This window comes from Hesperophylax consimilis, chromosome 2, assembly GCF_061612785.1.
Source record: "Hesperophylax consimilis isolate HC1 chromosome 2, BYU_Hcon_1.0, whole genome shotgun sequence".
Taxonomy (NCBI): Eukaryota; Metazoa; Arthropoda; class Insecta; order Trichoptera; family Limnephilidae; genus Hesperophylax; species Hesperophylax consimilis.
Genome location: NC_142837.1, coordinates 42770109 through 42783850, shown reverse-complemented (window position 1 = coordinate 42783850; position 13742 = coordinate 42770109). Strand labels below are relative to the sequence as shown.

Genomic DNA, 13742 nt, shown 5'->3' with positions numbered 1-13742 from the left:
GACAATAGAACTATCTATCTCTTGGGCCGGCTAGTATCCAATATCAGATAAAAAATGGCTTGAATTAGGATTGAAACCCTTTCCCCCCCATGGAATGGAGTCAACGCCGCTAACACCTAAGCCAAATCCCAATTAACTAACTAATGTCAATGAACTGCAGAAACTGTGCGCGCGTGTTTGTATGAGTGCCACCAAAAGTTGATAGAAATTATTGTCATCGATAAGTGGGTTAGTTTGACTATAAGTATAAAATGAATACACGCTGTAGAATGATGTAGAAGTAAGATATACGATTACATACAAAATATGTAACTAGATTTGCATTAAATTAATATTGATTGAAACGATATAAAGTACAAGTTTCAGCGAGAGTTCTTTCGTATGTCATCGAAGATCAAGTATGTCAAGAAAGACCTTCTCAAGCGTCTTATATTAAAATGAAAGAAACATGCGATACTTGAACGATACGACCTCTCATTGGGACTAGTATAGCAAAATCGTCTTGTAAGCTACTTTCCGCGCAGTTACGTACAAGAGTTTGAACATTTAAACAGGATTTTAGAACGAGTAGCTCTCGTAGGTAAATGAAATTCAATGAGATTAATTAAATCAGGGCTGTCCATACTCTACAATTAACAATTAAAAAAAAAATTTATATATAAAGTCGAATGTAATTTTTTCGATTGAATCTGAATGTATTTTGAATTGTGGGGACCAGATTGAGGAGTCATATTGATGCATATAGGGGTTTTCCAATAAGAGGTGTTATTTTGAATAGCCCGCTATTTCGGTAGGTGTTACTTTTGAAGCTGTCATTTTTTGACATTTGACAAGTAGAAACTACGCTATTAATAAAAAATGGAATGATACACGCTTCAACAACGCATTAAAACTATTGAAATTCACTTGAGTGAATCAAATGCAAATCATCTTGAGTGATGATGCCAATTTCCACCTCGGTGGCTTCGTCAACAAGCGAAATTGTCGCATCTGGGGCTCGGAAAACCCAAGAATTATAGTTGAAAAGCCTCTTTATCCTCAACGTGTGACTGTTTGGTGCGGTTTATGGTCCGGCGGAGTCATTGGAGTCAGTTTTTTGAAAATGAGGCTGGAGAAACAGTTACGGTGAATAGATTGCACTATCGAGAGATGATTAATGATTTTTTATGGCCGGAATTGGATGGTATTGATCTGGACAACGTTTACTTTCAACAAGACGGCGCTATGTGCCACAATATAATAATATCAAAATAACACCTCTTATTGGAAAACCCTGTATAACGACGAAAATCCTCTTATTTTTGAAAAATTAATTAAATGTCAAAGCTTCGTAACTCACGATGATAGTGACGTAGCGAGCGAAACAAACACATTTGTTTTGACTTATAACATCCAAGACGATATAAAATGTGCTAATATCATGTATTTCAATTGTTAAAGATTTATTTTTATTTTGAATAACTTTATGAGTAAAATGTCATATTGTAATATTTAATCATTGAAAAGAATATAAGCGATTCTCAATAGAAAACTTAAAAAAAGAAAAATCAGAAAAAGATACAGTCGCATCTAGGAATTGAACCCAGGACCTTATCCTTGCCGGGGCGCTGCTAATCAGCTAACCACAGAGCTAATCCGACCATATTTCCTTCGGTCATATTTAACTGAATTATAAACTACCAACATATCTTAATTTTCTTAACGCCTATTTTTATTGGCTGCTATCTTTATGTATAATCGCAAGATTCTAGAATAAATATATCCTATTTTTATTTAAATGTGACATCTATTGACTACACGCTCAATAAGGCTAAGGTTCTGGCTTCAATTCCTACTAGACTCAACCGTATATTTTTCTTATTTTTTTATGATAAACTAATGTTTATAAGACAAAGTTTTTATCCATAGCACAAAGGATAACAAACTATTATAAGCATTAATTACTCGCCTGAAATATCTATATAAATAATACTTAATAACTATTATAAGCGTATTTGACAAATAAAAAATATTTCACCAACAAATGTAGATATAATATATCTCGACGCCATCTAGTGGGAAATTCAGCACTAACAAAGCCTTTCCTACAAAAAATAAATTTGGGTGTTTACAGGTGAAAAAAATATAATAAGCAGTAATTGTCGATTGAAGAACTTGTACATATTGAATTATTTGGCGTGTTGGGAATAAGCCGACCTAGCTCAGTGGTCCAAAGCATCTGACAGACATCAGAAGGTGCGGGTTCAATTCCCGTCGGTGGCATTTATTTTTACTCGGTAGATATTTTTTATTTGTATGTATATTTTAGGCGACTAATTATTGCTTATAATAATTAGTTATATTTAGCTTGTATATTTACTTGGCTCTGATTTTATGGTTATGTGAGGTGTTTGCATCCTTGTTATTTGGTGATGAACTCGAATATTTTTCGCATAGATTTTCTTGTATATGTAGTTGGAACACCGAACTGTAAAGATTTTTGTTGTTTAGACGTCCTTATGGGGACCTCTAATATGGTATTTATTATGACGTCTTTGATACGGTATTTATGATTTAATGTGGTATTTATGATTTAATGTGGTATTTATGATTTAATGTGGTATTTATGATTCAATGTTTTATTTATGATTTAATGTGGTATTTATGATTCAATGTGGTATTTATGATTTAATGTGGTATTTATGATTTAATGTGGTATTTATGATTCAATATGGTATTTATGATTCAATGTGGTATTTATGATTCAATGTGGTATTTATGAGATAATTATTTTGCTAATCAACAGCAATATTGCATGTATGTATGCTAGTACAACTCTGAATTAATGATCTAATTAAGTTAATCAGAGAACGTTTTAAAAAAGCGTTTTATGTTTAAAACAAATTATTTTTCACTATTTTCTGTATTTTTACCATTATTGCTATACTATATGCGATTAAAGTATTTGTACATATTGAATTATTTGGCGGGTTGGGAATAAGCCGACGTAGCGCAGTGGTCCAGAGCACCTGACGGGACCTCAAAAGGCGGCATTTATTTTTACTCGGGAGATATTTTCAATTTGTATGGATATTAATAACTCTAAAAAAAATTCAAATCTAATTTTAATTTTATTTATTTTTAAGTTATCTAAATTGCGAGAGTCCACCACTGACGACTTTTTAGTGAATCAAATAAACAGATCTTTTGCTTTATAGTTAATACTATCCCTAGATGCTTTTACGTTTCATATATTTTTTATTTGTATCTACCATAACAGTAGGACATTTAGACGGTTTCAGGTTAAGATGCTTGAGAAGAATTCTCTAAGGAATATTATATATTTTTTATGCTTTCACGGCATTTTGCAGGTTTATCAGGAGATAAGCATTTTTTTTGGAAACCCTGAAACCCTTTCTGTCATCCCCTGAGAAAGATTTTTGGCACATCTAATTAAAAAAAAAGTGTCTTTAAATTAAAATTATTTACTAAGGTTTGATAATAATCGTTAAATACAACGAGGAATTCGATTAAAATTTAAAAGCTAATCCTAAGTGCCTACTAATTCTATAGTCGTAAGTAGTAAGAATTTACTTGAATTATCTACTTATTGAATTACAGATATCCTTGAATATTATCCATGTGACGCAAATGCGATTGGAAGAAGTAACAAATTTGGCAATTTTACAATGCAAGAGCTCACTGTTTAATTGTTCCAATGCGACACACGTAGTTAAGGTTATCTCAGTATGTTATAGCACAAGAATAATAATTACAATTTAAAGTGATGGGCTTTTTAAATCAACTTTTACATCACTTCAAGGGCCTTTAACATTTTGATAAAATTTATGGCCCCTTCTAAAAAGATGTGTATTATTAATGTATAAGAAATTTAATAAGATTACATTATTTTATCTATTTCCGTTGTATATCAATGCATATGTACACAATAAAATGTAAACATTATATTTATTTATTGGACAATTTGCATAGCGCCGCTTTTGTGAGATATCACCTCAGGGGCGCTATATTATAATAATCTACCTTTATATATAGATTTTTACTCTCCTGATGAAGGTGTATATATAAACTTTAAAATTTATTAGATTCAGTAACAGTTGTAGGTAAAGAATCAGATTAACACCTTTTAATTAAATCGACTGCTAATCTCATCGCACAATTACCCTCCTTTTAATCAATATGTAATAATCTATTATTTCAGTCAACTTTCATTTAACGATCTTTAATTGTGACAAACTATACGATATTGATTCAAATTATAGACATTGACGGTTGTAACACATATTTAAGCACTGTAAGTCTCCTATGAGCAAATTATATTAGATACGATAATAGTTAATATCAGTTGTAGACATGTAGTCAATAATAGTGTTTCATTTGAAATAATCCATCACAAATACGTAAAATTTAATTTATTCAAACAACTGTTATTCTTATAATGCCTAAATTGAGCATGTTATTATTCATTAAATCCTTCATGTTCCGTGTTTTAACAATATATATTCACCCTCTCTCTGTGAATGACCTAATATCTATCTATTAAATGTAACTGTTGTTAGTATCACTTAAACTGGGCGAAGCCCAACCAAGTTCCGTCCACAGGGCCTAGCAGCAAAAAACCCGCGGAGCGCCTTTTTAACTGCTAGTTACATAGAATATGAAACACAGATAAGTAATACACAATACCGTTACAATACACATACGAGTATAATCAGATATAACCATGGTTAATAATATTTGCAGATATATTCATTACCGCCCTTATTATATAGTATAGTATTATATGGTATTTAATTTAATTTCATAATTGCATCGGATAAATATAACGAAGTCTGAAAATCCAGGATAAATATAGCTATAATATAATTAGGTTGCGGTCATTCTTATAATTACTAATTATTAATTAATTAGTGTTTGGGGCAAACGTAAGGCCATTTTTGAAAGATCACTATTCACTATGACAAAATTAATCTGCTAATATAACGTAGGTTAGATTGAATCTATCATTAGCCCTTAATAAATTATATGTATTATCTCCATTGTACGTAATACATGACATAGTATTGGTAAGTACGGCATTTGAATGGATTTTAGTACAAAGCAAAAATGTGGCTCTCTGAAGAAAAATATAAAATCGACTTCCATACATAGAGCTTTACAATTAGAGATGCTATTGAGTACTCATATCTCGTCGAAATGTGTTCTACTATTAGAATGCGATAAGCGAGGCGCGTAGATCAGATTCGGTAGTTTTTATTAGAGTCTTGGGAGTGTTGGAGGTCAATTGGACAATTAAAAAAGGAAAACCTATTTTTTTGCATCATTTCTCATCTAAATATACTACATCAATGCTTCCACTTATTTTTAATGCAATCCACGTTATTATGTTAAAGCTAGTTCTATATATGTAGTTTTGTATTCTGTAAGTCTAGATGTTTTATATTGTGTTGGAATTGAATTTTATTGCTTTACACGTGAACCCCACAATGCTTCACGATTGATAATGTCTTTCTTGGGCGTCTATGGCTTCTTCGACCATTTACTTTTGCATATCACAATGTTACTTTTTTTTAAAATTTATTTATATCATCAAAAAATTACAGAATATATACTATATCGTTAGTAAGTTTTATAATTATATGTCAGTTAGAAACAATGACATTGTTGAAAGAATAATGTTACAATAATACAACAGTTTCTAATAGAAAAAAAGTAGATATGAATGTAAGAGTGTTATATAAAAATGGCATAATATACTACGGCATAAAAAATGGCATAAAAAATTACAATACACTCACTTTAATTTGAGCCCGTATCTCATTGTAGGGCAGAGATATCGTGTAAAGTATTTCTCGGGCGTCCCCGACTTTATACACCATTTAAACTTAATAAGAAAAAAAAATTGAAATATTTAGCCATATCGGTCGACTACTTTTCAAGTTATGCGAGCGCAAACATACGCCGGCTGAATTTTTATGTATTAATATCATAAAAATTGTAAAATGGGGACCTTAGTGAGGCCCACGTGATCAAATAATGTTTAATATATCGACGGCCGGCATAGTCCTGTGGTAACGCATTGTTCTGCCATTCCAAAGGTCGCGGGTTCGAACCCGGCGTGCGCAAATAAATTTTATTTGATTAATTTGTGTGATTTCACAATTAATTAATTAAAATAATATATGGTATATAGTATATTTGCGGCACGTTCCAGAGTGGAAGATTCTACCAGTATCGCCCTGGTGTAAGACCACCATTCAGAATTGAAACGTTGCTCCAAATGGCTTTAGCCGTGTTTAGTGACTAGATCTGAATAGCCAGGTACTTCCCCACCTTCCTCTTTCCCTTCTCCACTTACCTTCAGCCTCACAACATCCCCCGATTGGGGATGCCATAGTCTCACTGGCTCCAGACGGGAGCAGTTGGGACTCTTGTGAGGTATTCACTATAAAAAAAAATTTAAAAAAAATATATGGAGAGTTATTGTATTTAATAATAATAATAAAAAACAAATAAATGCACCAATTTTCTTTCACCCTTTTTTTAATTCACGTTTCACAATATATTTAAGGTAGGAATTCATTCCAACGATTCTTTATCAGGTGACATTATTTTTATTTATTTCAGCATTCATAGAATTCTGCCTGAAAGAGTTTTTCGAGAATAATAATATAAAACGGAAAATGAGTTTTCAATTGCCTGCTGCTGACATTTTCCACATTTCCAAAAAATGTCATATTACATTCAAGTGATATGAGGCGAACGTTTTCAACACGAAGCCGAAACTTTATTATACGAGTAATATACGGAGAAAGGAAATAAAGGCATTTTTTAGCCCACAGAGGTGCACCTGCCTTTATGGTCTAGTGAAAAGTATGGGATTTAATTTGAATGATATTATCTTTGAAGGAATGAATCTGTTAGATTTCGGTTATGTAGGTAGATCGTTGACATAAATCGTATAATGAGGTACAAAATTTTATTTTTATTTTGATCCACGATAATATTATTATGATGGCCTTCATTTTTTTTATTTTGATCCACGATAATATTATTACGATGGCCTTCATTTTTTTTATTTTGATCCACGATAATATTATTATGATGGCCTTCATTTTTTTATTTTGATCCACGATAATATTATTATGATGGCCTTCATTTTTTTACAATAGCTCTACACAGGAGACCCTGAAGAAAGTAATTTCCCTCAGGGCCTATATCATCTTTGTGGATGCTCGAGTGTTTTTTTAAGGAAAGGAAGAAGAGGACGATCTGAGAAGGGAAAAGGTAGGGCGACTGACGTTTGAATTCATACTTGCAACTTCAGTGCAGATGGGTCGAAAGAGTCCTGTTGGTGAGGTCAAAAGGCCTCCCTCAACCAGTCTCTCTCGATTCGACACGCCACGCAGAATACCTGACAAACCTCACCGCTGCTAAGTCACTAAAAGCAAAGTGATGGGTCGAAAGCGTCCTGCTGGAGATGTAAAAAGGTATCTAGATTTGGGAGCAGTTGTGATATTCATATAAAAATTACAAATTATTTTTTTTTTGCAACATAAGGCCTTACTCTTCGATTGAATAATTTATTGCGCCATTGTTTAATATGAATTTGGTTTTTAGTAAGAATGGCAAAATAATAACATAATATACATTTTAAGTCGTGACATAATGATAAAAAAGTAGTTCTACAAATTCATCTCAAAATTCTTAAATAAATACGGACTTCAACCTCAAATTGTGGTTCAAAAAAGTTCCATTAACTTTTTATAACCGCCGGTCTTGTCCCCGTAATGACCGCAATTGAGTTGGATGAAGTTTGTTTGCATAGCTTTTTACTTGGAAGCTTAATCTGTTTGTTTGCGAGCTTAAAGCTGTACGGACGCCGCTCAAAATTTAATTCCACAGAACAGATTTATTAATGTTCTTATCACCGCTAAAAGATTTATATTTTTAATGTGATTTTATTTTTTGGGGCAGGTGGAGGAACAGCATGTATACCTAAATTCAGAATTTTTTGGAAACCGATGTTAGCGGGGGAGGTATAAGTGAAGAGAATGAACATTAAGAAGTACCTGGCTATTCAGATAGACAACACACATATATGTATACAGTATATCGGACGTGATAAACAATACATTTTCACATCGCACATTTTTCGATGACACATCTTTAATAAAATCGTTATCATATCTGGATTCTGTAAATGTGATACTATCATATCAAATAATACTATAAATAGTTATCTCGTTATCTTGAGCTGACACCAAGGCAATTAATATTAACGAATTTTCGACCTTTTTTTTAATAAAAGAAAGACAAACATTCCCGGGTTACGAATAACCTGACAATATTTGAAAATCTCCTACTACCACCGCAGTAAGCTGAAAATGTAGCTTGTGTTATGATGGAGCCAGCCGAGGAATTGAACATACTACGCCTGGGTGGGACCCAAACGCGATGTTAACTCGGCAACCGACCGGTCAACCATTTTAAATTAATATCCTTTGTTTAACTCTGCTATCACATGCATCCTGTGAGGAAATAAGAATTATCATCACTGTTAAAATAATTACCCCTGTTAAACACTTATGGAAAATGTACAATTGTGCCCAATAAATAGTAAAGTAACTGATACAAGAGTCATTCCTCATCCTTGTCCCATTTACACAGATTTGACCATTTATAAAAAGGGTTAAGAATAATCTGACCATACTTAAAAACTCTTTGTTCCTTGTGCAAATTTTCAAAAATGGAAGGCTTAGGTTAGGGTGTTTCAAACATTCGTCTCATTTGATGGTCATCAACAATGTGGCGAGAGGTTGAAACAACTCAACTTAGCAGGGGATTGCATCCGCAACGGCTGAGTGCCAATAGACAGACTGATGGAACCTAAGCGCAAACCAAATATTAAGTTTGGTGATCGCGCTTTCGGAGTATCTGGGCCGAAGGCTTGGAATAAACTCCCTCCGGAACTAAGATCCATAACAAGTCCTGGGTTGATTGTGAACTACCCAATCATTGTATCCAATCCAAAACCACCAATGAGCGACGAGATTACTAAAAAAAACATCCCTCACAAACCTTGTCTAATGTTGTGTCCACCCTTGCGCCGGTAGTGTGGCGAACAACGACATATAAAGGGTGAACCATCGGAAACGCCGGAGTTAATTTTGAAAAGAAACACCGTAAATAAACACGTCACAATTTCTGAAAATCACAGTTACATTTAGGAGGTGATTTATTTAGTTCAATTTATATCTGGTGTAACCGATGGACCACCCTTTATATGAAATTTGTAGACCGGGTATATCGAATCTTGTTCTTGAAACAGACAAATCCTGATATCTGATATCTAAAATAGGCTATCGTTTACCTACTACTCACCCACGTCAAACGAATTCGAAATCAAACGAAACCGATCTAAGATCCGGAGAATCGGGTCTCGAGTACGAGAGTTACTCTCGAATATCTCTTCTTATCTCCGTGCCATTTTTAGCACGTGTAAAAGATCCCGATCAAGGAGCGGGTAGTCTCGACCACATCACTTCGCCAGCGAGTCGTTTAAAATGACCGATCGGCGATCGCCCGAGCTCTACTCTGAATCTGATAATGTGAGGAAGGGCTATTTACATCCGATTTTTAGTATGTTCAACTTACGGGCACAAATGTTAGGTTTGGGGAGTAGAATTTGTTCAAGAATTGGGTTAGAACTTTGAAAGCCGTTTTCTCAGGCTCTTTTGAATCCGTACTAAGAATCGTGGTCTGATGTGAAATTAATGATAAAATCTTAGTAAAGGATTTGCGGAAAAGACTTGGGTTCAAAGTTTGAAAGCTATTTTATCAGGCCCTATGTCACCTAACGAATTGAAATTTTGAATATCTACTAAGAGTCGTGGTTTGAAGTGAAATCAATGATAAATTCTCATTATGTAGCATTAGTGAAATTTTTTTCTTGCATGTCAAAACTATAAAGTGCAATTTTTAGTCTTACCTCAACTGGACAATCCAGCCTAGCCGTCTTGATGATCATATCCACGATGGCCGTGAACGACCCCCTAGCGGCAGCCAGGAGCGGCGACCCCTCGATATTGGAAATAGCCGCGGTACTACCAAGTGCACTGCTTGCCGCCCCGCTGCCCGCTCCGCTGCCCGCTCCGCTGCCCGCTCCGCTGCCCGCTCCGCTGACCGCGCCGCTACCCGCGCTGCTGGTTGCCGCTGCTAGCCCGCTGCTAGCGCCCGCCGATAGCAAAGCCCTGCAAGTAGCAGCGTCTCCGCGTGAGGCAGCGATCTGCATTGGTGTCTCAGAATTCTGGAAGAAATATCAAAATTATATACATATTTTGTTGTTTGTTTATATTAATAATCTGCCTGAATATCTCTCAAATAACCTGTTTCAATGTTAATTTTACTTCTGACTCGGTGCAAAATCTCTACGATGCAAACAAATAAAAATATTACAATGTTGAAGACAGAAGAAAAGCACAACAAAACATTTGGCGAACTTTACCGGTTTTATTATTGACTGGGCAAGGGTAATAATTAAAGAAAAAAAATCAATAGGGATGGCTTTTTGTATCGAGTTGTTTAATTAATTGATGGAATTTGAAAAGATACATTTCAAATTATAACAGAATGAAAAGTAAATATATATTTTCCTAATTATTTTACTACTTCATAAGGTGAGCGCCAGGATGTCGTGTTTATGGGAGCAGTAAGTATATAAAAAAAATAATGCTTAAAAGTTGATGTGTAAATAATATTCAAAGTATTATTAAATAACTACAAACGTAATTCAATATAAAAATTAACATTATTCAATATTCAAATTTCTAAACACAATTCAAAATACACAATTTTAGAGAACTAGTATTATAACAATAGCCAAAGTTTTAATTTTTTAAATTGCTATATAGTGTAGATCAAGGAAACGTATAGGGTAAAATGAATTATTATCGAATTTCAGGGAGCAAATTTGCTTTTTGAATTGACCTACTACAAATACCTGTTAAAAATACCTATTCAAAATACCTATTAAAAAGTACGTATTAAAAATACCTATCAAAAGTACCTGTGCAAAGTACCTATTAAAAATACCTATCAAAAGTACCTATTGAAAGTACCTATGAAAAGTACCTATCGAAAGTACCTATTAAAAATACCTATCAAATACCTGTTAAAATTAATGATAAAAAACACCTGTAAGTAATAAATGCTTAGTCCCAGTATAAAATACTTGTGAGTATTTATATTTCTGTAGAGACAAATATATATGTAGTTTCAATGTCTCTTAACGGATGTCATTAGAATATTTGGTTTCATATAATTTTAAGGTGTAGTTGTCAGTAGTAGTACAACGTGAAAGAGACAACTGTCGGACGTTTGGATCTAATACCCGAATGGTTACGAAAAGAGCCGATGTTTGCCGATCTACAGGCGAACATCTTCATTGTTCAATTCCCTCATTTCAGAATAACTTAGAGCATCTTATAAGATTCTATATTTCTATATAACGTATGTGAGTCCGTCTATTCACTGTAAATACGACACGATAGTAAACAGACCCCTTATCTCAGAATGAATGGAAATTTATTGAAAACTTCCGATCATCCAAGTGTATTGCTAATAAGAGGTTAGTAACAGTAAACTAAAATTTCCAAATCGTTGTAATTAGGTCACGAAATTAAAAACAAATGTATAGTTACTTATTTTTTTAGAAATTTGAAAATTTATTCCTATAAATATGGTCTTCTTTATTTTTTGTAATACAATAGTAAAGACACGAGAAGCCGAACTCAAAAATATAATATTTCAACGACGAAAACATTCAGATTAGAATATGAATATTTGCTTGCGTATAAAAAAATATTTCGCGAGGTATTTTCTTAAACACAAATTACCAAAAAATAACGTCGATTAGGTTCGCTATTTTTTCAGTGATCAAAATAGTTGTCGTATATGTCTTGGAGACGGTTGTCTTGATAATCTAATAATTTAGGAAGAAGTTCCCTTGGTTCTAAGCAAGTCACTGAAAAGTGGTGATTTATGTATTTTTATCTACAAATATCATACTTGATCGAAAAAATTATAAAAAGTATTATTAACGACACGATTAGAAAAAAAAACTTTTCTTACATATTCCATAACACATTACCCTTAATTCCAACACTAATTTTAAAGTTTCAGTCGTTAACTCATTTCCCAGTGATAAATTGATAAAAAATTATATAACTGCATCCTCATATCTTAAATGTCCTGTTTAACATTCACATTATTAGTATCCTCTCGCAAGACTGCCCAATAGCGCACGTAACGGCTCTCAACTCTTGACAGGACCATTCTCAAGTGACAAGTTAGTATTTGGTTGGATGAACTCGTTCGAGTTATGCCCGTCCCAAAGCACCCCAACAAAACATATTTCCCCGTTAGCTGGTTCGGTTCAGACACATTATGAATGTGCACAAAATGAATTATGTTATTTTGCAATAGTTTCCTGTTCTGGTTGAAAATTGTAGCTCTCCTTTTACAATATTTTGTTTTAATTGATTTGATTGTAAGAATTCTCTCATTCATACATTTTTTTTATAGATATTTTCAGTAAGTTTTGTTTCTAAGCTTAAAGTATAATTTGATACATGTTACAGTATGAATAAAAATAAGGATTCTTTCTGGCAACTAAAATTTTATATGATGCGTATTGTAGTATATTAAAATAAATTTTATTTTTAACGCAATATTATACATTCAAAGATAAATAAGTTTTGTTTCTTGTTTTTGTGTTTAATTCGAAGAACTCCATTTTTAATCAAATTTAGTAATATAATTATTAATTTCGCCAATTATTTTTTGGTTTTTGTTATTGTTACAGCTGTTTCGGCTTTCAAGGCCATTTTCAAATTGTTGTTATAACCACGTTTAGACGACTTATTTATGTTATTCTATTTAAACCCCTCCCCTTAATTTTAAACTTTGTGCTTCTCTTTGCCTAGTAGGGTAGTTAGTTGTTGTTTCTCTACCTTGTCTTGTGTCAAACTATGACTATCGTTAAATTCTTGATTCTATGCGACAACGGCAAATCCGATTGATAAATTCTATGAAATCTTTAGTAGACAATTCAGACGTCAGTCGGAGTGCTTTGTGGTTTTTTGATATTTCAATAGATGATACTGGCCTGATTTTTTGTCATTTCTATTATTTGCTTTTGTGCTCAAAAGCTCAGATTCAGTCGGCATGTGTGTTTCCTATCTCGTAATGGGATAGGTGTTTTCTTCCATTATTTCAAAATTACTTCACAGAGAAAACTCAAAATGTTAAGAGAAACACAAGTCTTTGTACAGAGTTTACTTATAAAAGATTTTTGATAATTAACCTTTTCAGACTTTCTTCATACACTTTGTAATTTTAATAATGAATTTTTTCAACAAAAATTACCACTATTATTGAACGCTTATATTATTTCAATAGTTAATAGTTCAAATGAGAAATTAATTTGTATTTTTATTCTAAAAGCACGATCTGAAAAAGTTGCAAAAAAGGCCTTCTCACCACTTTTGAAAATCATTCTTAAGGCACCGTAGTAAGCGTTCAAATGGTTTGAAAGGGGGTATGGAAATAAAAATGTTAAAGGGAGCACGCTAATGTTAAAAAACAATAGTAATTAAGCGAAAATGGTGAAAATATTGACTAAAACACGAGTCTTTTGAAATAAAGCAAAAGTCTCTCGACAAATGCGTTAGTTGCATTTA

General features: G+C 33.1%; 1 protein-coding gene across 1 annotated transcript in view; it reads right to left on the bottom strand.

The window, feature by feature from the left end:
- The window catches only part of LOC149426029 (uncharacterized), a 218530-nt gene that overhangs the window by 28352 nt on the left and 176436 nt on the right, over nt 1-13742 (bottom strand). The window contains exon 9 of the mRNA XM_089644152.1: nt 9992-10309. Within this exon, the coding sequence (XP_089500278.1) occupies nt 9992-10309 (318 nt within the window). The remainder of the gene's footprint in view (nt 1-9991; nt 10310-13742) is intronic.